At 40.2% G+C, this 23,518-nt stretch overlaps 1 protein-coding gene and 1 long non-coding RNA gene across 15 annotated transcripts in view; one reads left to right on the top strand and one right to left on the bottom strand.

The window, feature by feature from the left end:
* Nucleotides 1-2,332: 2,332 nt before the first annotated feature.
* On the bottom strand, nucleotides 2,333-4,952 carry LOC136009834 (uncharacterized). Its single transcript, XR_010610675.1, has 3 exons — nucleotides 4,903-4,952; nucleotides 4,037-4,433; nucleotides 2,333-3,944 (listed from the first exon to the last, which is right to left on the bottom strand). It is a non-coding gene; the product is annotated as an uncharacterized LOC136009834 (long non-coding RNA).
* A 185-nt stretch (nucleotides 4,953-5,137) lies between these two features.
* Nucleotides 5,138-23,518, top strand: part of ABI2 (abl interactor 2) — a 66,149-nt gene continuing 47,768 nt past the window's right edge. For 4 of the 14 annotated variants that reach the window (XM_065670157.1, XM_065670148.1, XM_065670147.1 and 1 more), the window contains exon 1: nucleotides 5,138-5,332. In XM_065670157.1, coding sequence (XP_065526229.1) covers nucleotides 5,216-5,332 — 117 coding nt within the window. In that variant the 5' untranslated portion in view covers nucleotides 5,138-5,215. Of the gene's footprint in view, nucleotides 5,333-5,558; nucleotides 5,663-23,518 lie in introns of those variants that run through there. The other 10 variants (XM_065670154.1, XM_065670158.1, XM_065670153.1 and 7 more) reach the window with 5 other exon arrangements.

Here is a 23,518-nt window from a genome sequence, read left to right as displayed (position 1 = left end):
TCTCCCCTTGTACTGGCTCTGTCCTTCTCACACAATGCTGTGATGAAATAAAAGTTCAAGAGAAATCTTGAATCCCTAGGAAAAAAGCTTGGTATTTGGAATGAGACATGTTCTAGAACAGTCTGGGTCTCTGTAACGTGTCCTGTCCCTCTCTGGAGGTGCTGTGGGCCATCAGATGTCAATCATGCACTGCCTCCATCTGAGGTGGTACTGAAATAGCAATGTTAGCACAAACAGTTCCAGGAGGTATAAACTACCCCATAGGTCACTTGTCCCACCCTTTGTGCAGCAAGTGTTTTACACAGCTGCAGTCTCTCATAAACAGAGAGGTAATCTGTGGTTATAATCTTGATTGCCCAGCAAATTGCTGAATGCCCGAGGAAGCAGGAGGAGAATGTGCAGCTGCAGGCTGTGTGGGTTTTTCATTCTGGTTTACAGTGAGGACTGGAGTTGATCCTTTAAGATGCCTTGGGACCCTGGTGCAGCACTGGATATGTAGAATCTGCATTCTATGCTGGGGGCCACCCCTCGCATTCTAGTATAACTGTGGGAGTTAAATAAGCTGCTGTTTGCTTCAGGTGTTTTAGATTATATGGCAAAGACCTGCCATGCAGCCAGAGGCAGATCCAGCCACTATGTGAAGTGAGCTGGATGGCATGACTACATTTTTGTTGAAGGAGTGAAGGTACATGCTTCAGTTACAGACTATTTTCTTAAATTGCCCAGTTTTCCCTCCCTCTTCCACCCCTCCCTCCCATCTACTGTGGTCAGTGCATATGACTGTAAGTTTGGTATCAAGAGACCTTTGACTTTTCTCCAGCTGCAAATCTGCTCAGCTCCATGTGATGCAGCAAGCAAGGGGTTTTCAGCTTTTGTTTCTACCGTCTACAAAGCATGAAAAGAAAAAAAAGGGGGCTCATAAATGGGAACCTCACGAAACTAGAGCAGAGTTACTTACATAAGTGAACTGAAAACCTACGGCAGGATCTGTTGGATATCTGACCTGGTCATCTGTCTAAACAGGATGTTTACTTACATACCCCGATATGGTGTTTGTGCTTAGTTTTCCATACTACAAAAAAAATGAAAGAGGCTTTTGACTGTGGTTTCTTACTGTTGTGCCAAAAACAGGTAGCCTTTGAGCTACCCCATTAATACTTTTCTCTAATTAAGAATTGGTAATTCAAACTTTGGTATGTGGGACATGCACACAAAGTGCCCAACTACAAGAGTGCATGCACATTGGCTTGTCTATGCAAGTGTTTGTGAGTAGGTGACTCCCTTGGGTGACTGGCAGTGGTAAAACCCTAACACATGTGAGAGAAGTTGGAAGAATAGTGGTCTTTGTGTTTTTGGATCTCAACCTCCAGTTTGGTGTCTCCAGCTAGATGCTTGTCTTCCTATTTTCTGGTGACTGTAAGCAGCACTTTTAGGCGGAAAATACATTTGCTTCCAAGTCTCAAAGATACTGATCAAAGGTAAAATCTCATACAAAAGGATTTTTAAAAAAGTTGGAAAAGTTTAAGCATCTAATACTGTAATTAGGGCTGAGGGGGTATAAAAACCTAAAATTAGTTTAGCACATCACTGGACAGATGGGAAGTCATTAATGTAAATTTAGGGAACTAGTAGTTGGATTCAGTTGGTCTAATTTAAACACAATTTCTAATTATTTTTGGTATGCATACAGAGGATTATAGGATGGCCATTATTCTGACAGGAGGGCTCTTCATACCTAAATTTTAATCCACAAATGAGTACCCATTAAAATGTAAGCATGTGGTGATAACTAGCACCTAATTGTGCAGGTGGGTTGGTCCAGCTACTCTGATGAGCAGCTGTGTGCATGTATATTTTTTCTTACACCCAGGGCCACTGAGAGGTCAGCAGATGTCTGACCCACGGGTGGGAGCTGTGCAAGAAGGTTTGCTGATGCTGGGTACAGATCTGAGAGCAGATGGGATCTCTCAGGTTTCCCCTCAAAGCAGGCTCTGATGGTATCCAAAAGCACAGAGAAAAGATGAAACAATTAACAGTTCCCTCTCCCTACAGTCTGGTGCTGCTAATCCAAGTTAAAACTCCTAACAGCATCTTTAGAGAACCTCCCTCTTTACATCTTGACAGCTTTCTCCTTTTGCCAAAAGAAAGATCATGCAGGTTTTCTGGGGAACTGCCAAATGACAGCTTGACTTCACACCTGAAAAGCAAATGAATGAAGAGAGAAGGCAGCTTCAGCCTGCCTCCAGCTTGGCATAGAAATGAAGAGTGGTGGGAGCATTGGCAAGAGCAGCCCATGGAGCTGCAGCAGCAGTGATGAGCAGAGCTCAAGCTAAAGGTACTGTGGAGGAGGGAGCGTGGGGCCCATTACCAAAGGACAAAGGTGTTACTCATCGACTGCAAGTCTGAGGGTGAGGAGGCCTGGCCATTGCTGATTCTTGGAGATGTGGGACAAGAATGGAGCTCCACACCCGCAGCAGCCTTGAGCTGATTTGGTTGGCTTTTCTTCCCTGCGCCTTTGCAGTGAAGGCTCTCATCAGCTCTCTCAAAAGGCACATTAATGACCAGCATGGGAGCTGACAATCAGGATTTATTCTTCAATTAGTGCACAGTCAGTAATTCTGGATGTGTAACTCATGGCTTATAAACTTTGGGGGTACAGGGCACCAAGAGCAAGCCTGGATGACACTTCTTTAGTCGTTGTTTTAGGGCAGGGAGTGCCAGCATCTGCTGTGGAGAGATGCAGGCAACGTGACACCACGCTAGCACAGCCCCGTGCTGGAGCATGGGTACTGGGTGATAGGGTACTTGGGCTCTTGAGCAGGCACCCCTCCCTTCCCCGCACATGCCATGGCAGGGAGTCTCTAGCAGGGTGTTTTGTGATTCTCAAGGCTTCTTGTGAGATGAAGTCTACTGCAGCTGGAAAATATGAATTACCGTTGGCAATTCAACTGCCTGTAGAAAAATTATAGCACATAGTCAAGTAGTTGAAGTTGTGAATTTTAGGCCATATTTAAAATTGGGAGAAAAATGCTTTACATATGAGGGTTTTTAAAGCAGTATAATGAACACTGTGCCTGACTCATCCTTCACATGGGAGAACTAAGTGAGATAAGAGGAAATATCTCCAGGCAGACACTCCTCGGGACAGGGATTTCTATCTCATTTTTCTTTTAAGGGAAGAAACTTAAAAAGGACTGGCCCAAAGATGAAATGTTTATTGCATGATCCCAGGAGGTGTTTACAATCTGCTTCTAATTCTAGAAGTCACCTGGGCCTATCTAGCTGGATGCCTTTGCAACAGCTTTCAAGGCACGAGAACAACTGTTTCTAGAGTACCAGCTTGGTGTACAAGGACTGCAGCACTGGATCTTCTCTAGCTGGTGACTACCACAGAATTGTCTGTAAGAGAGAGACTGTTGTATCAGAGTATGTAAGGGATGTCCAATCATGCAGGGCTGCACTACAGAGGCAGCAGAAGCTCTGGAGCCTCATGGGAACATGAGGCAAGTAATCACAGCTGCAATTCATTTCAAAGAGACAAATGAGCTTCCCTAGAGAAAGCTGGGACACTTCTGCTGAGAGGGCTGATTGCCTTTTCTTTTTCCTGGGGGAGGGGAAAGGCTACTTTTGGGTTCAGGTGAAAGAATTCAGTGGGAAAGCCTTCCACATTCCTCTAAGGGTGGGCATTTTCATCACAACTGTAGAGATACTGAGTGACTTGCCTGGGGCATAAAGAAATTCAGTGTTAAAGCCAGGAACTGACCAAACAGACCTCCTAACTCATGGCTTCAGTGTTGTGCTTCAGCCACGAGGCTGTCCTTCCTCTGTTTCTGCTGACCCTTCATTAATATGCTTTTCTGTTAAAGCTGAAAAGCTGACTACTTGGCAGCCGAGAATTTACCCTTCCTCTTGCCCCTGTACAATAGCAGCTTTTCAGGCCGAATCTGCACAAAAGAAACATTTTGTTCTTCCTCTGCTCATCAGAAGAGCTGAGCAGCAGCTATACTAAAAGCATGAGGGTCTGATCCTAGCTCACACTGTATTGAAGACAAAGCTTCCAGAGGTATCAATATATGTTGCCTTAAGACTGATGCTCTGGGAAGAGTGCTGCTAGCAAGCTGCCACTGAGTAAATTAGTGCAAAATGATGATGAAATAAAAGAAAAAAAAGCCAAGCCTTCCTAAAGTGAAAGTACACGTTGTTATTTGGTGTTGGCCCCTCAGACTAACGCTGTGGCTGGAGCCAGCTCCAGTATCAGGGGACACCCCTGGGGTAACAACTCAGGGTGACACTGCTGCCTGTGGAACGAGATCCAGTCACCGAAGGGATGGAACACCTCTCTCCTATCAGGAAAGGCTGAGAGAGTTGCGGTTGTTCAACCTGGGGAAGACTGGGGAGACTTTTATTGTGGCCTTCCAGTTCTTAAAAGGGACCTGTAAGAAAGATGGGAGAGACTTGTTAGCAGGACTTGTGACAGGATAAGGGGTGATGGTTTCAAACTAAAAGAGGCTGGACGTGAGGAAGAATTTTTTACAATGAGGGTGGTAAAACCCTGGCATGGGTTGCCCGGAGAGGTGGTGGATGCCCCATCCCTGGAGGCATTCAAGGCCAGGCTGGATGTGGTTCTGGGCAACCCGATCTAGTTGAGGATGTCCCTGCTCGTTGCAGGGGGGTTGCACTAAGTGACCTCTGAAGGTCCCTTCCAACCCAAACTGCTCAATGGTTCTGTGGTTCCGGGGACTGGGCCGAGCCCCTCACCTGATGTTAAAAACAAAACAGCCCCCTAAAAGAACCCCAGAACAAGGCAGAGGATCGCTCCTGCGTTGTACAAGCCGCTCGAGGTGAAGGAGAACGACCCTTGTCCCCGCTACAGCCGACCCGCGACCGGGCGCTCCCACTTACCACCGGCGTCCCTCCGCCGGGCCGGAAGTGGGCGCTCTGGGGGAAGGAGGGGAAGATGGGGGGGGTGGGGGGTGTGTTCGGTGGGAGGTGGGCGCATGCGCAAGAGGTGTCTCCCGGCCGCGTCCCGCCCACCGCCGCGGTGGGGGTCTGGCGCGCGCGCGCGCGCTCCCTGCCCGCGGCGCGAGGTCGGGCCCGGGTAGCGAGTAACGCGGTGGGGTGGGAGGGGGGAAAGGGTGCAGCGCAGAGTGAAGGGAGGCGGGGAGGACGGACCGAGGGACGGGCGGACCGACCGAGCGGGTGAGAGGATGTGAAGATGGCGGAGCTGCAGATGCTGCTGGAGGAGGAGATCCCGGGGGGGCGCCGGGCCCTGTTCGACAGCTACACGAACCTGGAGCGGGTGGCCGAGTACTGCGAGACCAACTACATCCAGGTGCGGCGGGCGGGGTGGGGCGGGGCGCGCGCGGCATAACGGTCGCCGTCCCCGCCTAACGGTCACCGGTGCTGAGGCGGCCCTGGTTAGCGAGGCGGTGGTCATGGGGCAGCCCCGCGAGGGCTGGGCAGGGTCGTGTCCTCCTCTCTACCCCTGTGCTCACGGTGGGGCTGACTCCGGGGTCGGCGGGGGGAGCGGGGTCGTGCCACCCCTGTCCTCTTGGCGGTGGGAGGGCGACGGGCGGGTGGCACTGACTGCTGCAGCCTGGGGACTGGAGAGCTGGTTCACCTCCAGCGTGAACTACCCCAGCGTGACGAGGCGTTTAGATATGTAATTGATTTCTAAATTCCTTCCACTTTGTGAGCGTGTTGAATATTTATTTCGGATGGTGTCGTCTGTGTTGCCCCTTTTCGTTTCCTTCCCATCTTCTGCTCTCCTTTGCTGGCAGCACGGAGATGATGTGATAAACTGAGGAGATACTGGTCTCGTGTAAATACAGCTTTTTTGCTTGTTAATTTAGAGCACAATGCCATGCGTTTTAATTGGGATATACCTGTCAGTTTATATTTCCTTTCCCAAGCCAGGGTTGCAGTATTTGATAGGAAGGGCAGCTACCAAGTGGTAGGCGCAGGATGAAAGCATGATGTAGTAGAGATGATACAGAATTAGGGAGAAGGAGATCAAGCCCAAGTTGCAACCGCAGTGGGTGATTTGTGTTCTGACCACTCTGAAGCCAGGTTGATGTTAGGACTTTGGGTTTTTTCTTTCTTTCTCTTTTTACTAGGAAGAGAAACAAAATATTGTCAGTTTACATTCATAGCGATTGTAGGACCAAATGAAAGAGTTCCCCCCAAAACAAGACCCCCTAAGAAGGGTCTGTATGTGTAGGAAAGAGAACAGAGGGACATGGGTCTGTGGTGTCTTGTATGGAGGGAAGATACAAAGGGCCCCAGTCTTGTTTTTGCTTTCAGTCTCCGAAGTGGAAAATGCTTTTGTGTTTCCAGAAGGCAAGTAGGGATGAGATCTGTGATGAGGTTATTATGTCAGTGAAAATGGGAGAAAATATTGAACCAGTGACAGGATATTTAAAATGCCTCTGTAAAAACAGCTCTGTTTCTTTTGAATTGTTGAATGACCAACTGCCCTCTAGAGAGAAGACTTTGCATATTTTGGGTCATTACAAAACATGTCAATTACAGTGAAATTAGAGATGTATCTTATTATGTAATAACTCATCCTGTGTTGAAGTAGTGTGCTTACGTTCTTGAAGAGAAATATATTGAAATGCTGTCTTACAGCCATAACTTGATATATGTGTGTTTAGATTTATGCTTTTATGAAAACTGGGAAACTGATTCCTTCTGAAATAGGGAAGGAGGAGTCTTGGAAGGCAGAACTGGATAGGAAGAAGTAGATGTAGTTTGAGTTGGCTTTTTCTTTTTTTTTCCGTTCTTTCTCTGACCACTTTTCCTTTTCTTTGTATATACCAAAGTTTATAAAATCAGTGTTGAACAGCTCACTTTTATTGTTTGAATAAAAACTACAGAGGAGGACTCCATGCGGTTTTGTACAAATAGAGAATTAAAAAAGGTGGTTATTACCGCAGAGAGCATACAGTCTGTAAGGACCGTCAAATATAATAGGAGATGGATACAGACAGATGGTGAGTGAATGAAAAGAATAAGGCACTCTTGGTCAGCCTGATGGATTCTGGCCACATCACAGCAATTCCCTGACTGTTGGCAATTTATCCAAGCATTGTGACAACAGAGAGCTTTAAGGGGGAGGTGAGAATGAAAGAACAAAATTGTATTGTGAGTGTTGACTGTAAGGTGCAGTATGGGTCACAGCATGGACATGTTTAAATTTTAAACAAGTGGTGAATGAAGGACAGCAGCAAGGCGATAGGCTCCGGTCTTTGGAATTGGCTGAGAGACCATAGAGTGGGATTTTTGTATAGAAGAGGTCCAGCGTGAGGGGATTCTGGATTTAGTGATGTGAGTGTCCTAGCAGCAAATCTATCAGCAAACCCACCTTCCCTTAATGGTGCCAGAGCTACATAAACTCTTGCACAGGATCTGTATACAAAGCTGTATGTGGGAATATAACTATTGATTAGTTGGATACTGGTGATTTTGATTCTAATAATGGTTATAATTCCAAAGCTCTTGCATCCAATTAAATCCAAATTATGTTCAAAATAGTAGCCTTGGATTTTATGGTGAAGATGGGCATGTGATTTCTTAGAAGCGTGTGGAAGAGTAATTGTCCAGAAAGTCATGTAGTGAAGATGGGATAATTCTGCTGTAATCCTGTAGTGTTTTGTTGTTGACAGGAAGCTTTGTTGTGGTTATTCTTTAGATCTCCTGGAGGCTCAGAAAGTGACTGAGACCTGAATGTAATTTGCAGGATGGTAGGCAGTGTGGTGATGGGACCATTGATGTAGGCGCTACACTGGCCTGTATTTGTCTGTAGACAAAAACCACTCCCTTTTCTGTGTCAGTTGGTGCTTTGAGATTTTTATGTCAAGTACAAAAATGGTTGCAAAAGTCAGTGGAGGCATAGGTCAGTTGAAGTTCAATGCTATTTTTCAGTTCCTTCCCCCCCCCAGCAAGATCATAGCAGCTTCAAAATAATCAAACCTGATCTCTTACATGTGGAAGTTGCTCGGAGTTCATAGTAGTAGAAGTTGTGGAAACTGCAACTCATTTGACTTCTGCTTAAGATGTAGAAAATCGGTTCTTTAAATTTTTGGCAGTGTTTATGCAAATTATAATTGATACTTAGCTCAATTACTGTAGCAACAGGGAATGCTACATAAATTGTTATCCTTCCCTTGAGTCTGTGGTACAGTAAGTGTATCAGAGCACGTCAGCTTAAAATTTTGTGGGAAATTGTAGGAAATACGGCAAATATTCAATAAATGATCCTGCAGCAATGAAAGTAAAAGAGCTACTGTTTGGACAAAAGAAGTTTTTTCATTAATTTATCTTTATTAGTGGTTGTTCTTTTTGAATTTTCCCATTGGATAAGTTGGTTTCTCAGCCCTCTAGCCAATTTTCAAGAGATACTATTCCATTAAATAGGAAAATAAATTGATAGGAGAAAATTTAAGTATAAATTTGAATACCATGGCAATTAGTTTACTAATTTTTCTTATTATGATTCTACTTTATATAAAATTACAGTTTTTAAGCATAATGTGTAAGTTGCTCACTTTAATCTGCATGTGTTGCTACAGAAATCAAATAACTTTTCTTGCCCCAAAGGGCTTCTTCTTCAATAACTTGGAGAAATCATGCAATTATTCCTATGTCATACTTCAGCTTCTTAAAGAGAAGAGGAAGATGAGAGTTTTTATTTAGGAGGATGTTTTTGTGGTATCTGACAGAATGTCAGTCATGGGTTAAATTTTATTCTGCCTATTCAATGCTTTATGTACTAGTGCTGTGTTCTCTGTTACCAAGTCTAAACTCAGTCTAAACTCTGCAACAGAGTAATTCTGGATTATATTATCTGATGTATTTGATACTGTAAGAAAACATATTTGCTGTCTGCATTAATGTATCTGGGTATTTCACAAAAAGCAGAGAACTAGTTATGCTGGACAATGCGCTGTGTTTACAAAGTTTTCATATTCCTGCATTGTTTTTGTTCATGAGTATCCTAAAGAAAACTTTAACTTATGATGGTGTAACAAGATGAAGCAATTACGCAAATTACTGGTATAGTAGCATAAATTCCAAACATTGTCTTGACCTGTCCAGCTTCTTTGAGGCTGTCCTGTGTAAGTCTGTTCTAGAATAATCTTTTGTTTGCTCCTCGTGATCCTCGCTTTTTAAAAAAATCAGCTTGTCATTTTGTGCAGTGCATGGAGCTTTCTAGGGCGACTGAATGCTTGTGTCTGTTAACTCTTTGTTAAAAACATCAGAAAAAATTACCAGATGGAGGCATTTCAGCCAGGAAGTATCTAGCAGGAACAGATTCGGGTGAGAGAAGTCCTGTCACCAAAGTTAGCATGCAGAATTGAGTGCAAGGCCAATCCTCTGTGCCTTGCTCAAGCCTTCAGAAGTGGTGTAGGATTTCCATGTACTGTGTTATCCAGATTCTTCTAAAAGAATTTCTTAGCTGTCTATTTCTTAGCTTTTCAAGATTATTATGCTTGTCAGCTCTAGAGACTGAAAGGGGAGAGAGAGCTTCTGATTTTCCTCTCTTCATAGTCTTCAGGTTGCCATGACTGTATTGCTTTTTATATACAGAAACAGCCTTCTGTTTGTGAGGGGAGGGATGGGAATGGATTTTTATTGCTTTTCTTAATGTTCCATCCTTCTGGTTATTAGAAGTACCTGCTTTCAGCTCCTGCAGATAGCTTTATTTTAAACAGACATAGAGATGAAAACTACTTGTTTCTCAGTAATTTTGCTACAGTCCATAGATTGATGAGTTTCACAATTGTTTTCCACATATCTGTTAATTTTACTTAGACCAAGTAGCTGTAGATCTGGAAGCATCTTCCAGTAGGTTGAACATGAGAATAAGGTTGAATAGGAGAAGAATGCTAGAATTAGCATACCAGTTTTAAATTGCAGAAATGGCAGTCCTTTATAAATAGTAACTTGGTGGTTAGATCTTTAGTAATAATCTCTATTCTCTTCTCTGAAGATGTGTATCACCTTAACAAAGGCAACTCAGATTTGTTAAATATTTTTAACCATCAGAAATGTGAGTATCAGAGAAGAATTATTTTCAACCTTTCTGCTCCTTAAGCTTGTTTCTTTTATAATTCAGCTTTGGTGAAGAGGTGATAAGAGCATTGATGGATGGAACACTTGTTCTTCAGACATGAAAGCAGATATTGATTAGCTCCAGTGAATGTTAGACCAGCAATTAAGGAAGATGCTGACAAGTTGAAACTCTTTAAAAATACTAGAAAACTAGTAAAACAGTGGTAATGGATACATAGGATCATAGAAGTCATTAAGACATTAAGATACATGGACAATATGCTGTAGTATCTTGCTCCTAATTGCGGTGAATTAGGTATATCTGGCCTGCAAGGCTATGGTAGGATGTCAGAAAACGTGTGATTATGAATTGAAGTAGTATGCTGTAGTGGGTTAACCTTTACTGTCTTTGAGTTGCCTACCAAGCTGTGCTCTCACTCTCAGTCCTCAATAGAACAACAGGAGAAATTAAGGGGAAAAAAGCTTGTGGGTTAAGGACAGGGACATCACACACCGATGACAGCCATGGGCAAACCCAACTCAATTTGTGGAATATTAATTTATTGCCAATTAGAAGTAGAGTAGGATAGTGAGGAAACCCAAACTAAAACTACCTTCCCCCCAGCCCTCCATCCCAAGCTAAACTTCACCCCTTCATTCCTAACTCTTCTAACTCCTCCTCCCAAGTGGTGCAGGGGGATGGGGAATGGGGCTTGCAGTCAGTTTGTAACACACTGTCTCCCTCTCCTTCCTCCTCACACTTTTCCCTGGCTCAAATGTGGGTTCCCCCAAATGGGACAGTCCTTCACAAAGTGCTCCAACATGGGTCCTTCCCACAGGCTGTGGTTCTTAAAGAACTGCTCCAATGAAAGCCCTTCCCAGTGGTGAACAGACTGCTCCAGTCTGGGTCTTCCATGGGCCATAATTCCTGCTGGAAAACCTGCTCCTGCATGGACTTCTCTCCATAGTCTGCATCATGGGTCAGGAGCCTGCTCTGATGTGGGCTTTCAATGGGCTGTAGCTTCTTTCAGAGCATACCCACCTGCCACAGCATGTGGTCTGCTCCACAGTGGTCCTTTGTTGGCTGCAGGTGGATGCCCTCTGCCACCATGGTGTTCTCCATGGGCTGCAGGGGTACCTCTGTCTAGCGTCTGGAAATATGTCTTGCCCCTTCTCCTTCTCTGACCTTGGTGTCTGCAGGGTTGTTTCCCTCACATTTTTCTCATTGCTCTCTCACAGCTGCTTTGCAGTGTGGGGTTTTTTTTTCTTTTTTTTTACCCTTTCTTAAATAAGCTATCACAGAGGTGCCAGCATCTCTGCCTGGCCCAGCTTTGGCTGGTGGTGGGTCTGTTTTGGAGCTGGCTTAGCCTGTCAGGAGGGCAGCTCCTGATCTCTTCCCACAGAGGCTAACCCACTACCAAAACCTCGCCATGTGTCTGAAGGGCATTACTTCAGTGCGCTCTGCATTGACGTTTACTGTTGGTAAGGTTGGCAAAAACTGTTGCTTGAAGGAGAGTTAGCCTCCTTTGCATTATCAGGATATATAAAAAGAAAAATCTGCAGAAGCGACACCAAATATTTTCAATATGTATGATAAATATAGGAAAAAAGTACTTGAAAGTATGTTGCTTATGTGTCTTTGATTCTAATTTTCTGAAATTAAATTCCATGGTAATAGTTCAGTCTATATATGCCCATCAGAGTTGTAACTATATTAAATGGTTGCACCAATTGTTACTGCATGTCTCTTTCTACTCAAGGTTTACAGTGAGATTGTTGTTAGGTTGGTAAGTTTACTGATAATGTAAGTATAGGACTATCTTGTCTGTTTCCTTTCAAGTGAGTCAGTATAGCTGGCAAAGTTGGTGAAGTATTTATCACTCAACTAATCTACTTTTTGTTTGCATTAACTGTGCTGTGTTTTGCCAGGAAAGCTAATTTAATGCATTTATAGTGTTACAAGTTCAACCTGGAGTTAAGGAAGAGTGAGATTGATTCTGTATTGAGTGGATGTGAAAATAGCATAAGCCATTTTACTGGTGGTAATGGGACTTGCCTGATGGTAATACTGTGTTGTATAAGTGCAAAAATACAACCTGTAAATTTGCAAGTAGCTAATACAAAGTATTGTGACCATAACTGTTAGTTACAAGTGGTATTTTAATTGTTCTCTTCTATAGTTTGTTTTTGGATTGTGGTTACTGAATTACATTGCTCAAGAATTGTAATTCCAAGTAGCAAGATTCTGCATCCTACAGTTTATAAGCTCTCTAAAATTTATTGCCTGTTGCTCATGTTTTGCTTGCATTTGCAGTCATTAATCTTTCTGGTTTAGTGCTGTAGGTTTTAAGGCAGGAAGTGGCTTACCACCGTGGTGCACCATGTAAGAAAAGTGCTTCTCCAGTCAGTGCTTTAAGCAAGTGATATCTTACTCTGTTATGTTCAACACGATATTTTATTGAAAAATGTATTTTAAGTACCATGTTGTTTTGCAATAAGTTTTTGGTAGAGTCTACATCTAGAGTCTGCTGGCCCATTTCTTTTGGATTTTGTTTTCAAATATTGTGTTTTCATGCTTAAATGTGCACCTGAAATTAGCCTCTTGCTTAGTAATCTAAGTTTTGTAAATTTTGTTGGATACCTGTACCTGGAACTTTAGACATTGGGCTACTCATACTTTATGAAGCAAAACTGCATGTCAGTAGACGAAGCATGTAATCATAGCACGCTGAATTTAGGTGCATTTCTTCTTCTCAGGGTTCTTACAGGTTAGGTTGGCAGTTTCTTCTTGAAGTGAAATTTTCTTGACTAATATGTTCTTGCAAATGAGTTGTGCCTTTTTCACTGAGAAACCTTAATTTTCTGGCTCCCAGGTACAATGAGCAAGTTGCTCTGTCAAATTTATAGTGATACACTCTGAACTATGGACTCCACTTTTCCTGCAGCTTATTTCCCAGTAGATGTCATTGTAATATCTATTCTTAATGGTCTTTCAGTTTGAAATATAAGTGCTTGTTTTATTGTTACTTGCTTAGTGTTACTGTAGTGAAGTTTTATGCTCAATTAATTGTGGGAAGAGGAACAAGTGTTACTTGGTTTGGGTAGCCTGTGTGTTGGTTATACACATAGCCAAAGCTAGTTTTTTGCTGTGAACTCGTAAATCTAGTATTTTTTGTTAAAGTTAAAAACTGTTCTAGGTATATGTGAATGTTTTTATTAGAGTATTTTGTAATTATGTTGTGAATTTACTGCTTTAATTTTTACGATCTCTGTCAAAAATCTTGGGAATAACTTTGGGGTCTTTTATCTATTTGAGCTGTTTGCTGTTTTGTCAGAGTTGATTTATACTATAGATAATACCCTTTCTTAAAAACTGTAGTCTTAAAAGAGCAGATCATTGCTATTAAATTGCTGTTTCAGCTGATACTATTAACAGGTTTTAGGGAAGCCTGAGATGGTTTTGTTTGAAGAAGCTTTATTTCAACCTGCATGCCATCATTAAATGGATTTTAATTCTTTCCAGTTTTCAGTTATATTTAAATGAATAAATAGATGAGCTGCAGAAGAGCTATTTTCCACATTGTGAACTACTGTTCTTTAATGTTTGCATGACTATCATATGATTAACTTGAATGGCATGGAAATAATATAGCAAGATGATAGTAATGATTTCTGATGTTTTATGAGAAATGTTTTATAAGCAAATTATTGGGATGTTGATAAACATTGTTAGAAAGCAGACATTAATTTCTATTATTCTTTTTGATAAAAGACTAGGCTAAACCTTGTAAAAATTTCTGTGAGATTTTGTTGTTTAGTGTTAATATAAAGAGGCTCACTGGTTTCAAGGAAGAAGAAGAAAGTGATTTAAATTTGGATTTTAGTGAAGGAAACCTTTCTATCATAGCAACATGGAATAAGAATTAAGAACTTTTGCTTTGTACCTTATGAGAGGAAGGTTTGAAAAATATATTTACTTGCTTGTCAGTGTTAAAGTTTCATGGGTGGGATTGAAGGTTTTAGAAGACTGCCCCAATCTTTTCCGCAATGAAGGGCAGATAGCAATTTTCTCTTTGTCCAGTGCGTTACCAGCTGGGTGGCTCTGGCAGTGGGTCTAAATTTTGTGCTGGGTGTGGGAATATTAAGAAGCATTCTGATCGAGATTTATGAAGGGCCAGGTTGGACAGAGCCTTGGGTGGCCTGGTTTGGTGGGAGGTGTCCCTGCCCATGGCAGGGGGATTGGAGCTGGATGATCTTGAGGTCCTTTCCAGCCCTAGCTATTCTATGATTCTATTCTATGAAGGCCTGCCTTGACTGACAGACTAGTGTTGAAGTGTTGAGATTGAATGGGCAGCTTGCTGGACCATCCTGAAGAAGACTTTTTTTTTTTTTGGTAGATTTGAAAACTTTTATTTAAGATTAAGTGCATAAATTATTCCTCTTATCCACCTATAAATGTTTGGAACATAGGTGTCTAGAAATTAAAGCAATGCCTATCAAAACATGCAAATGTTAGGCTTTGCTGCTGTTTAGGTACAAGATTGCTTAGCTTATCTACCATCTTTCTGCTTCTGTTCTAATTATGTCCTTGTCTGGGTCTAGTCCTCATGTGATCGTTTCTGAGCCCGTTCAGTTAGCTAAACCAACAGAAAACTGACTAGGACAAGGAAAGCATAGTTGCTTTGCTCAGTGATGGTGGAAGTGTGAATCGAGGGAGGAAGTGGGTATGAAGTAGGGAAGGAATGGGACCATCCCTGATGAGGGATGAGCTGTTAGATGGACTGTTCTAAGGTAAGAGAGAAGTTCTTCAAGATATCAGGTTATTTCAAGCTCTTTGCAACAGCAGTGCTGCTCTTTGGGCCTGAGTTAGTAGTGAAAATGTCAGGTGTTGTTTCTGCACCATAGTGGAAACTTGTTAAACATGAAAGGGTCATGACTTTTGAAAGCAGAATTGCTGCTTGTCTTTCTGTAAAGCATGTCTCCGAACAATCAAAGTCTGTTCTTGGTATTGCTGTTCTTAGCAGACGGGTGTATATAAACATAACTGAAATGGTGGTTTTGATTATGATTTCTTTTCAAAGATAAAATTTTAGTCTGTTTAATAAAAAAATATACAAAGCCATTTATTAGTGAGTAGTTTAGTATGAATTCAAAGCAAACTCATTTGTCTTGATTTGCTTTAATAATAATCATTATATAGTAATGTGTATGTAGAATGCAAATTCTCAAAGTGATTTTGACTTATGTCCTTTTAAATATTGTTTGAGAGGTGTTGGATGTTACAGAGTTTGTAATTCACTCTAATTTTTTTTTTTTTTATGAGGTGGCAAGTTTGTAAGTTGGCATGAGAAGTGGTGCTAGTTTATAGCTTTATATGTGAGGCAGAATGTTTACTGCAGACTGCAAAAGTTTGTCTACCTACTTTTTTGTTGGGTAAAAACCATGGGTCTGCTGCCACTTGTGGGGAATGTATGTTAAATATCCCAAATTAAATGGATGTTTGGGATCAGTTAGCATAAATTTATCTGTGTGGAGTGCAAGGGGTGGGAGGATGAGCACAAAGTATTTAGCCAAAGGGAGAAAAATAATTCCCTTTTATGTAATAGAATACCATGCCATTATGGAAAGTTTACAGTAATTGTCACTATTTATAAATATATCTAAAAGGAGAAGTTGCCAACCTCTTATTCCCCATACTGCTAACAGCAAAATAGGAGGCTGAGATGGATGATGGATGTCAGAAAGATTAAAAAATGCCTGAAACCTCGAAAAAGGGGCTGTTGTTTTTGGCAGAGAAATAATAAATTTTAAGAATATGCAAACGATGTTGTGAAGAGTATGAGCTGTGTACACTGGTTTTCCACTTCTCTTGGGTAAAGTACAGGGGTACTAAGTTTAGTTTGATAGGTAATGTTACTTAATCTGTGGAATTATTGCTATGAGTTAGCATTTAGGATTTTATGGTATTCTAAAAAAGGCTAGACATTTTAAATAAATAATGAAAATATATGCAGTTTTATATTATCTTTCATATGTTTTTCCCCTGCATTTTTTCTGAATTTGTTCATGATGGCATTTTATGCCCATTAAATGAAATGTTTTGTATTGTCCACTGCAATCCATTTCACTGGGCTATTGTTGATACTGCTTCTGTTTAATACTATATTTTCTGTATCCTGAATACCATATATCCTGTCTCCTCTGAAATGCTTACTGCACAGATTGGTGTTGGTTTGGCATTCCAAGGAGAGGGAATTAATGTGTCAATTAGCTCATGTCAGTCAAGTAAGATCTATATAAATTTAATTTGTGGGAAAGATTGAAGGTTTTTATATGGTGGAGTATATATGTGAAATAATGAAATTAGTTGGTTTTTCCGACCATGGCTAATAACTAGAGAACTGGGAGTGAATGGAGTTGTAGAGAAGCATAAAACTGTGACATAACATTTATTTGTTATTTATGATAAACCAGTGTGAAGTGTTTTCTGATATACTTCTCAGTTTTCTCACTTTATTCAGGTGTTGGTGATCTCGGAAATAATTTTCAAAGATTTAGGCTTGTTTGTGTTTGTGCCCTTAGGGAAATGATGCCCATGGAGTAACTCCCTTTTAGAAGGGGCAGAATGATTGAGCATGCAAAAGCTCTGAGGAACAGACTCTGAATGGACAGAGTGGTGTGTAGTCAGCCTAAACTAGTGAGGATGTTGTTTCTCAGCCCTTTTTTTTTTTTTTTTTTTTTTTTTTTGTCAGGTTCTCAGTTCATTGTCATAAGAGCAGTCCTTTCCCAAAAGAAAAGGGAAATTATTTCTGACTGCATGTATGCAAATGTTTAAATCAATCAGTTTGCATGACAGAAGACATGAAGTTATCTGTAGACTCTGATTCTCCGTCACAGGTGTCTAATAGTGATAATGGTTAATTTAAACCATCTCCAAATTGAGGACATTTCTATAACCACTTGATGGGATGAGTTAATAGAACTATTGTAAATCATTGCTGTGTTGTGATCCGCTTTAAACTTTATTATTAATTTTTAATGCGTATGCTGTCTTTATTTTAGTCAGTAATTTCATATGTAGTACAAATACAGTAGGAATAATCCAGTTTTGATGACTGGAGAAAGAGGAAGGGATAAAAATTTAATTTTTTTCTCATTTGTATGCATAAGTCTGTAATAATAGGAACTAAATGCGGAGAGCCTGGGAAACAAAAATTTTCGCTGTAATGAGCCTGTTGTAAACATTTGCAGCATAGTAAGACCCTCATTTAAGTAAGGCTTATAAAGTATGTATTATGCAAGACAAGCTCTTATGAATTGTCTCGCTCGATCAACAGATGGATAACTAATGCAGAGGTATAAATGATTTCATCATTTATACATATATAAAACCAATTTTTTTCATGAAATGGACAGGTGAGGAATACAGTGGCAATAATTGACTTGTCTTCTAGAAGGGCTGTGTTTTAAAGTACTATAAAGAGAAGGGGATTTTGCCTTTGCTTATTTTCTGACACTGAAAAAAAGTTAATATTTTTCTTGTATTCCACCTTCCATGAACTTTTCTTACCTTTTTATAGTTGTATCTTGTGTTAAGGATCCAGAGAAGAATGAGATTTCTTTACCCCTCCTGAAGGTTCAAAGTATTGTGTTTTACTAAATCTAGCTTCTTTTATAAGCAGCATGCTCAACGTCTTTATAGTCAGTGTATAATCTCAAGTACGATTTTTTGCTTGACATGGTATCTTAAAAATGAAAAACATACTTAAGGAAATTTATTTCTTTTCTGTTTTAAATAAATTAAACAAAAAAAAAAACCAGTAAAACCAAGCAGTATTTTCTTCCATTTTCTGTGATACCCTTGAGGCTGCGTAATGATACTGGCAGCAGTTGGAGTTTCTCTGGATCTTTCTCTGTAAACAGTGTGATGAGTTTTATCATTTGAGACAGAGAGCTGTTCTGGAGATGATGCACAAGCTTTAGATCTGAAGTTCACTTTGGGGATCTGCTGCAGTTACTATACGTGTATGATTTCAATTCTTCTGATAAACGGGACCAAAATGCACTTTTTGTTTTTGAGGGAGAGAAATGATAGTCTTCCTGTGGTATTTTTTGTTTAACTGATTTGACCTCAGTTTTCAGGCCTCTTGGCATTACTCCGTGGTAAATGTGATATTCAGTGGACCCAGGGAAGCTCTGAAAGGCTGAAATTTTGAAAAAGGTATTCGTTGTTTAGGTTCTATTGGAGAGGTTAAGATGTGGAGACTGAAATGTGAGGATTATTGGTGTGTGGGGGGCTTTTTTGTTGTTTTTTTTCTTTCCATTTAATATGTGTTGTGTTAGTTTGTCCAAATGGGTTTTTTTTTTTTTTGTTTGTTTGGGGTTTGGGTTTGGTTTTTTTGTTGTTTTTTTGCTGAGCAAATAGTTTATTTTCATTACATGCCTTTGCACAAAGTAAATCACAACTTGAGCAGGCAACTGCTTCTACCTAATTATTTTGGTTTTAAGTAACACAGCTCTTATGTGATACTGTTCATCTCTAGATCTCATACTTTACCAGTCAGGGTAAGTACTGCTTTTACTTACAAAGAGAGTGGAAGGAGCTTTTTTCCAAGGACTTTTTGGTCTGGATTTCATAGGCACTTAAGGCTGTGTTTGAGCACAGTCCTTCAAGAATTGTTTGCATGTTTTTCTTCTGCTGAATGTAGTGTGGACACAGGGTGGTATTTCCTGTGTTTTAGGGACAGCTGTTGAGTAAGATGACTGGAAGATGGTGAGTTTTTCAAGAAAAGTCACTTGCCTGTGTCTAGGGAGGTGGAGCATTAGAGATTACATAGTTGGTGAGGCGTTCTGCAGAGGTAAAGGAGAGAATTTCTTGTCTAAAAAGCAGCTTGAAAAATTCTGCTTTTTCCATGCCTCTCTGTCTTAAAGCCTCTCTGTATTTTATATTGTGAAACTCTCCTTTCCAGGATAGTTTTATTTATTGCCATACCTAGGCAGGTAGAGGTGATATTACATGTTCTGTCAAATGAAAAGGTCATTTATGCATCACTTTAATTCATTAGGATATAGGGAAAAGTCCTTTTTTTTTTTTTATTTTATTTTTTTTCCCCTGATGGTAGTGAATTTGCTGACTATACAGTTGTAACAGTCTGTTAGGACAATCTGAAAACAAATTCACGTTAAAAAAGGAAAAAAAAAAAAAACCAAAAAAAGGAAGAATGTGAGGCAAGAGAACCTTTTGTGACATAGAAAAGGCATTCAGCATTTGAAGTGTTCTTATTTTGTTGTTGCATTTTTCAACATTTCTATTCTTGTGACAAGGAAGAGCTCAGGATTGTCAGAACATCATTTCAGTTGAGTGAATAAGTGAAGTTTAAGAGTTGCATTCTGTGTTATGATTATGGTGAATGTAAACACAAAGGTAGGTGTTCTTGTATCCTGTAATGCAGCACAAAACTGCTGGGAGAGGAATTGTATGTTCTTTCTCAAGTTTGCAGTGTCACTTTCTATTTTTATCCTATAAGCTTTCATTTCTGTAACTTCAGTGTAACACTGTTAGGCTAAGCATAATGACATAAGTTGTCACTACATTACAATACAGTGCTTACAGGTATGCTTGAAGCTGCAGGCATGCTGTTGGTGCATTTTGAGTAGGCTGGCTTCAAGACTGAGTGTAATGCTTGCATCCTTAGTGATGTGTTTTACAGCTGAGAGCTCTTGTCGTTGTGAGACTTACCAGAATGTGTAAAACTATCCAGTATTGCTGCTGTAGTTGGATATGATGAAATGTGGCCTATATGGGGAACAGCGTAATACTTCTCAACTGTGGGATTAAAGTTATTTTACTGAAATACTCATAATTTAAATTGTATAAAAGGAAGGGGTTTTCCTGTTTGAGGCAACAATAGGCTGTATATGACTTTTCTTTGAAAATTGTGTGTAAAAATAGACTTTAAAGACTATTGCATCTAAAAGTTCATTGGTAGGAATTTTGTTAGGTGAGGGTAATAATGGATTGATATACTTCATGGAAGTTCTGAGATTAAGTTTTATTGGGCTACTCAGAATGTGGCTGTTGTAGGGAAAAAATAGCAGTACATTTTTAGCTTCTGCCAAGATGTCTGTGACAGATGGTGTCTTCTCTGTCCCATATGAATTCTTAACCACTCTATAAATATTGATTGGAGGAAAAAAATGGTGTTCCATGGCTTTACAAAAATGTGTCCTGATTGATACAGGGGTGACTAAGGGATATTTATACAGATCTTGGGTTGCACAGCACCAGGACATGCAGAAATCATTATGTGAACAAATCCTAAGGAGCCTTATAGAAATCTGGCTCAAATTAGCCAAAGAGAAAACAAAAATATGTGCCTGTTTGGGGGAAATAATGTTAAAATAGTCCCTGCAAGTGCTCTAGTGGTAAGAAAGTGTTCTTTAGTGGAAGCTGAGGTCTGGGACATCATTAATGCACGTGCAGAGATGAGCAGCTGCTAATTTTTGGGCACTGCAGATGCTCTATAAATACTTTTAAAGGCCTTGTCTGATTCATTCATCTGTCTTTTTTTCTGAAGCACCCTTTCAGCTTTTGTGGTAACTAACGTTTTCTTCTTAAAACTTCTTGTGCTTTTATATGTGCTACTTATCTTGCATTTCATAATTGCTGTCAAATTTGCAAAACTGTCTTGTCCTGGATCCCAAGTAACTCGATTGTCTGATTATTTGCAAGATATACTGATAGAACTGTGCCCTTGACTGCTGCTTCTTTTTAGAGGTCCTGCACAGAGATTTGCTGCTGCATGTTGACTGGGATATTGCTAAAGTTGTGTTTTTCAGAGTCTTAGCATGTAATTTTGTGTGGTGTTCACATAAGTTATAGTTAAGTGCTGTCTTCAACTGATACTTAAATGTTGGAACAAAGGAACTTAAACTTTTAGAAACAGAAACTCTTGGTATTGCTGTCATGGGGTTAGTCATGTTCATTTAAATCTATTAACCTCTTATGCTCTTGATTCAAAGAAGGTATTTGATAAATAATGCACTTTCTTTGGGCGAATGAGTAAAACCAACTATGTAGAATTCACAGAGCTTCTGTCAAGGTGTCCAGTTCTATTATTCTGGCAATCAGGTAATGCCATTGCTTTGCTTTAAGACAGCAGTCTTAAACATTCACTGTATGAAATCCCTGGTGCTGTTCTGAAGGAATTTCCAGAAAAATGCAGGTTCTTCAGGCTCATCCTGACTTGGATGTTCAGAACCGTGGTCCTTTGTAGCTGAGCAAGATGCCACTTGCCTCTGGTAGATCACGTGTTTCAAATTCTGGCTTCTCTTTAGCAAGCTGAAAACTCTCCCTATTGCTACAGAGAAATTCTGAAATGGCTCTGTGACCTGGAACACAATCATAGTGTTTTCCAGTCTGGCAATGTAAAAATTACTGTATGTGGAGAAAAACTGCCCGATTTTGGTATGTTTATCAAGCATATTGGTTTGTATACCTCAGTATGATATTTGTTAATTGTTAAGTAATTGGCTAACTTGCAGAAAAAGAGTAGTATTGTGTGGAGATGAGTGCATTACAGCTGCAGTGTAGTTAATATGAGACATAACATGCACATCCATTTATGCATGTAAAATATCCTTATATTACTTTAAAAAAATTGAGTTACTGCTTGCATGGAAAAGTCTCTTTCTGGGCAAGAAGCACTGCAATTAGTGTGAAAATAGGTTGCACTTAGGAATATGTGTGTGTAAAATACAGATCTTGCTGGAAATCGTTACAGAAAACTTGATGCTGTGGTGTTCAGTTATATACTGCAGGTTGAATATAGTGACTTTGCTTGCTGTTTGTGAACTACATAGCAATTGACAGAAGGTTTACTTCTAATTTTGAAGTAAATGGACCAAAACTGCTTGTTAACTGGGGAAAAGAGAATAACTACTAATTAAGGGTTTTTTTGTTGTTGTTTTTTGTTGTTTTTTTTCCCCCTGCTTCTTTTGTGAGTTTCATAAATCATAGCAGCAAAGCAATGCTTGAGTCTAGTTAATGAAAAGCCTCCTGCAACCCTCTGGTTTTTATGTACTGACAGCTCTGTTACAAACATGAACAAAATGGATAAACTTCTGAAACCCCTTTATTTCTAGCAGTCTACGCGTGGGAATTAGGCTGGGACTCTTTTCTTGGAGACATGACTTTTTATTTGTAAAACCTTCCCTAGTTACTCGAGGAGTGCAGAACAGATCTAGAGTTGGGCTAATAGTCTCTGCTAGAATCTCATCCTCACTTTGCCAGTATTGTGTTTTGTCCAATACTATGGCAACAGGAGCAAAAGGTTGTAAAAACATTCTTTTCCAGAAAAGTGAGCAGATCCAGCTTTCATGGCACAGAGGGAGCAAAACTGTTGAATAAGAAGGCACTAGTTTTGTTTAGCAGTTTTCAGTGAACTTCACCTAAATTTGTTTCACTTATATTTGTTGATCATGGTAGTTTTAGTTCGTCTTAATCCTTGGTTCAGTTACAGCAGCGTAATTGAGTGTTACCACCACCACCTTTAGCAGATGGGTAGTATGGCAAGGGTCAGCTTTCAGTAGGCTGAACGTGGATACGGAGAAAAAAAATCAACCTGTTGTCTACTTGCTTCTGCTCTCTTTCTGTCAAGCTCCTCAATGAAAGTGAGGGAAAAGGCCTGTAAGATGTGTGGACTGTTGTGACTTTTCAGAGTCAGAGCAGGAATATGTTTGTGTCTGGTCATCTAATGGGGTGCAAATGTCCATTATGCTGGTCTGTGTGATGATATAGCATTGGAGGAACTGGAGACTTTGGCCTTTAGGTGGTTCTGCAGTAGGTAAGGAAGGCTGCTATGTTTGTTTAAAAGGAAAAAAAGTAAAGCTGGAGAGTTTGGGAAACCTTTCATGGAGAAATGGAGGGATGCCTCTTCTGATTTCTTTAGTTTTGTGCTTTAGAGCTATCAACTGTCACTGCAGCTCTCAGGCTCTGCTAGTTTAAGCATGAATATCTAGGTTTTGGAATTCTAATATGCTTCCAGTGGTTCTTTTGCCTCATAAAATAATATTGTATGTTGTGATTGTTGCATAAAAGTTTCTTATTTTGAGCTCTAATTTTTTATATGAAATAAAAGGTATTTGTTGTTATTGTTCTGTTAGATTGTGGGCATGTACCTGAAGGCAGTTCATTCCTTTCATTATGTTCAAATTCACAGCAGCTTTAAAAAGTGCCAACTAAGAATAATTTCAAATGTAGCTAACTGATCACTGAATGGATTTGGGTAATCCAAGTGTGGCTGTTTCCTAGAAATAGAAAAGTGATAATGCAAATTCCTGCCCCGTTAGTTTTAGTTTAAGCCCTCTCTTCTACCTATTGATCATCTTTGAAATGGCATACTCCTGTTACCTGGAGTAGCTCTGCCTTTTTATTTGTCTTTTTTTTTTTTGCCATAGTCAT

Source organism: Lathamus discolor, chromosome 3 (assembly GCF_037157495.1).
Source record: "Lathamus discolor isolate bLatDis1 chromosome 3, bLatDis1.hap1, whole genome shotgun sequence".
Lineage (NCBI taxonomy): Eukaryota > Metazoa > Chordata > Aves > Psittaciformes > Psittacidae > Lathamus > Lathamus discolor.
Note: the sequence above shows the minus strand (reverse complement) of the source record. Positions and strands in the feature narration are given on the sequence as shown.